The sequence below is a fragment of the Vicia villosa genome, linkage group LG2 (genome assembly GCF_029867415.1).
Source record: "Vicia villosa cultivar HV-30 ecotype Madison, WI linkage group LG2, Vvil1.0, whole genome shotgun sequence".
Taxonomy (NCBI): Eukaryota; Viridiplantae; Streptophyta; class Magnoliopsida; order Fabales; family Fabaceae; genus Vicia; species Vicia villosa.
Window position 1 is genome coordinate 82,341,857 of NC_081181.1, and position 2,935 is coordinate 82,344,791.

General features: G+C 38.6%; 1 protein-coding gene across 1 annotated transcript; it reads right to left on the reverse strand.

Moving 5' to 3' along the window:
• Positions 1-2,141: 2,141 nt before the first annotated feature.
• Positions 2,142-2,699, reverse strand: LOC131649465 (uncharacterized). Its single transcript, XM_058919227.1, has one exon. It carries the CDS (start codon positions 2,697-2,699, stop codon positions 2,142-2,144), a length of 558 nt encoding a protein of 185 aa, XP_058775210.1.
• Positions 2,700-2,935: the final 236 nt, after the last annotated feature.

Sequence of the window (2,935 nt, forward strand, 5' to 3'; positions counted from 1 at the left end):
TTTATCTTCGGATTGTGATATCTCAAACGAAGAAAATTACTCCATATTGCCTTATCCTCCTTTAGAATTCTCCACTTCCATTTAAGAAGAAGAGATTTGTTCATTTCACCCACATCTCTAATGCCTAACCCTCCTTTTCCTTTGGATTTGCAAATATTCTCCCACTTTACCCAATGGATGCACTTTGTCTTCACGTTCCCACACCACAAAAAATTACTAAGGAAGCTTCTTATCACTTGGAGAGTTTTGCTCGGAGCTTTATAGAACGATAGAGTAAAAATAGGTATAGCATTAAGCACGGCTCCGATTAGAGTCACCCTCCCTCCTATGGATATGTTCCTCCCCTTCCACTTAGATAATCGAGAATTTATGTTGTCAATCACCTCTTGCCACACCTTTTTCCTATAAGCACCTTCACCCACCCAAATACCAAGGAATTTAAACAGAAAGCTTCCTTTTTTGCAAGCAAGAAAGGATGTCGCGGACTTGATGTACCACTCCCCAATGTTAGTTCCAAAAAAATTACTTTTATGGAAGTTGATCTTCAATCCGGAAACCAATTCAAAATCTCTTAACAACACTTTTAAACTCCAAAGATTATCATAAGTGGGTTCTCCTAAAATGATGGTATCGTCCAAAAATTGTAGGATGTCTACAAAGTCATTTGCACCATACTTGAAAGGCTTATATTCCCCCACCTCCACCGCTTTCTTTGTAAGAGTGGTTAAACCTTCCATAGCAAGGACGAATAAAAAAGGTGATATGGGATCACCTTGTCGTAAGCCTCTTTGAACCTTGAACTCTTTTGTCGCGCTTCCGTTTATCAAAACGGACATGTAATTGGAGAAGATACAAGACTCCATCCATTTCATCCATCTTTTGCCAATTCCCATTCTCATCAATATCCACCTTAGGTAATTCCATGAAATCGAATCATACGCCTTTTCAAAATCCACTTTAAGTAATAAGCACCCCTTCTTTTTCTTTTTTGCCCAATCAAGAATTTCATTAACCATAAGAACCCCATCCATCATACTTCTTCCCGGAACAAAAGCGGTTTGATTGATAGAAACCAACTTATCCACAACACCTTTCATTCTTGCCGCTAACATCTTTGAAATAATCTTATATATACTCCCCACTAGACAAATTGGCCGATATTCAAACAAATCTTGTGGATTCTTCTTTTTAGGAATAAGAGCAAGGAAGGATGAATTGACGTATTTAACAAGAGTACCTTTATGATAGAAGTCGTTGCAACATTTCAAAACGTCTCCTTTAATTAGATACCAATACTTCTTGTAGAACTCCAAAGAGAATCCATCCGGCCCCGGACTTTTATTCCCATCACACGACCAAATAGCTTCCTTCACTTCTTCTTCCTCAAAGAATTTCTCTAAGGTCGATGCTTCTTCCGTCGATAAAGAGTTGAGATTGATCCCACTAAGCTCCGGCCTAAAAGAAATTTCTTCTTTGAAAAACTTTTCGAATTGCTTGTAAGTGAACTCTTTAATTTCTTCTACTCCTTCCAATCTTCCCTCCTTAGTGGCAACGGAACACAAAGAGATTCTTCTTCTTCTATCTTTTAAGGAGTTGTGAAAATAACGAGTATTATCATCACCTTCGGAAAGCCATAATTGTCTCGACTTCAATCTAAGCAAGCCTTCGCTCTTATTAATGTTGTCCCAAAAGTCCTCCGCCACTTTGATTCTTTTTACTACAACATCATCCAGAACATTACCTGCAAAATGAACAAACACGTTATCTAAAGAATGTAACTCTTTCCCATCATTGTTGATTTTGAGATCTATCCACCCATATACATTCTTGTTCCACCAAGTTAATCGGTTTTTGAGAATCTTCAACTTTTCTACCAAGCAATAATCACCTCTTCCTTTGATAGCAATCTTCTTCCACTCCTCCTCCACAAAGTTATCCAAATCCTCATGTTTCAACCACATATTGTTGAACCTAAAAGGTTTGGGTCCCCAATCCTTTCTATTGTCTTTCAACCAAATAGGAGCATGATCGGACACATCCCTCTCACCAATATATTGACCCTCCACCTTCCATTCGTCAACTAAACAATCCGATAGGAGGAATCTATCAATCCTACTCATGCATTTACCATTGCCCTTTATTTAAGTAAACTTTCCTCCTATAGTAGGAAGATCCACCAACTCCATGTTCTCTATAAACTCTTTAAAGCTCGATATCTCCCTCCTATAGCTACGCGTAGATATACCAATTCTTTCCTCTAGAGAGGTGATAGAATTAAAGTCTCCTCCAATGCACCAAGAGCCTTTAGAGTTGTTGTTTTTGAATTCACATAACCTCTCCCAAGACCTTATCCTCGTGGTTATATCACAAGAAGCGTAAACATTCACAAAGTAAATTAGTTTTCCTTCCTTCTCCACACAAAGACCTAGAAAACCCTCTCCTCGGAAACAAAAGACTAAGTTGAAGAGATACTTTTTCCACATCGTTAGAATGCCTCCCAACGCCCCGTTGGCATCCAAATACGACCACTCCACTTGATTATCTCCCCACATTTCTTTTACAACACTAAACTCTATGCCACTTAACTTTGTCTCTTGAATAAAGCAAATGTCAACATCCCCTTTTCGAATGTGATATCCAACTCTCTTCCTCTTGGCTCGACTTCCTCCTCCTCTTAAATTTAAGGAAAAAATAATCATGGTGATGATCGAATATTAGTCCCCGTCTTCGCTACTTCTCCTTTGGTGTCCCTATATTCCATTTCTTTCACTTTTGTTATTGGATCAAAATTGTCGGAAATGTTCTTGATACCCAATTTAACCATTGAATTCCACGACCCCTCCGCCGCCTTGTTCAACACTCCATTCGTTATTCTTTTGTTGCAATTTGAGATATCGGTACTTGAAATTGAGTCACAAGATAAAGGTAAGCCTCC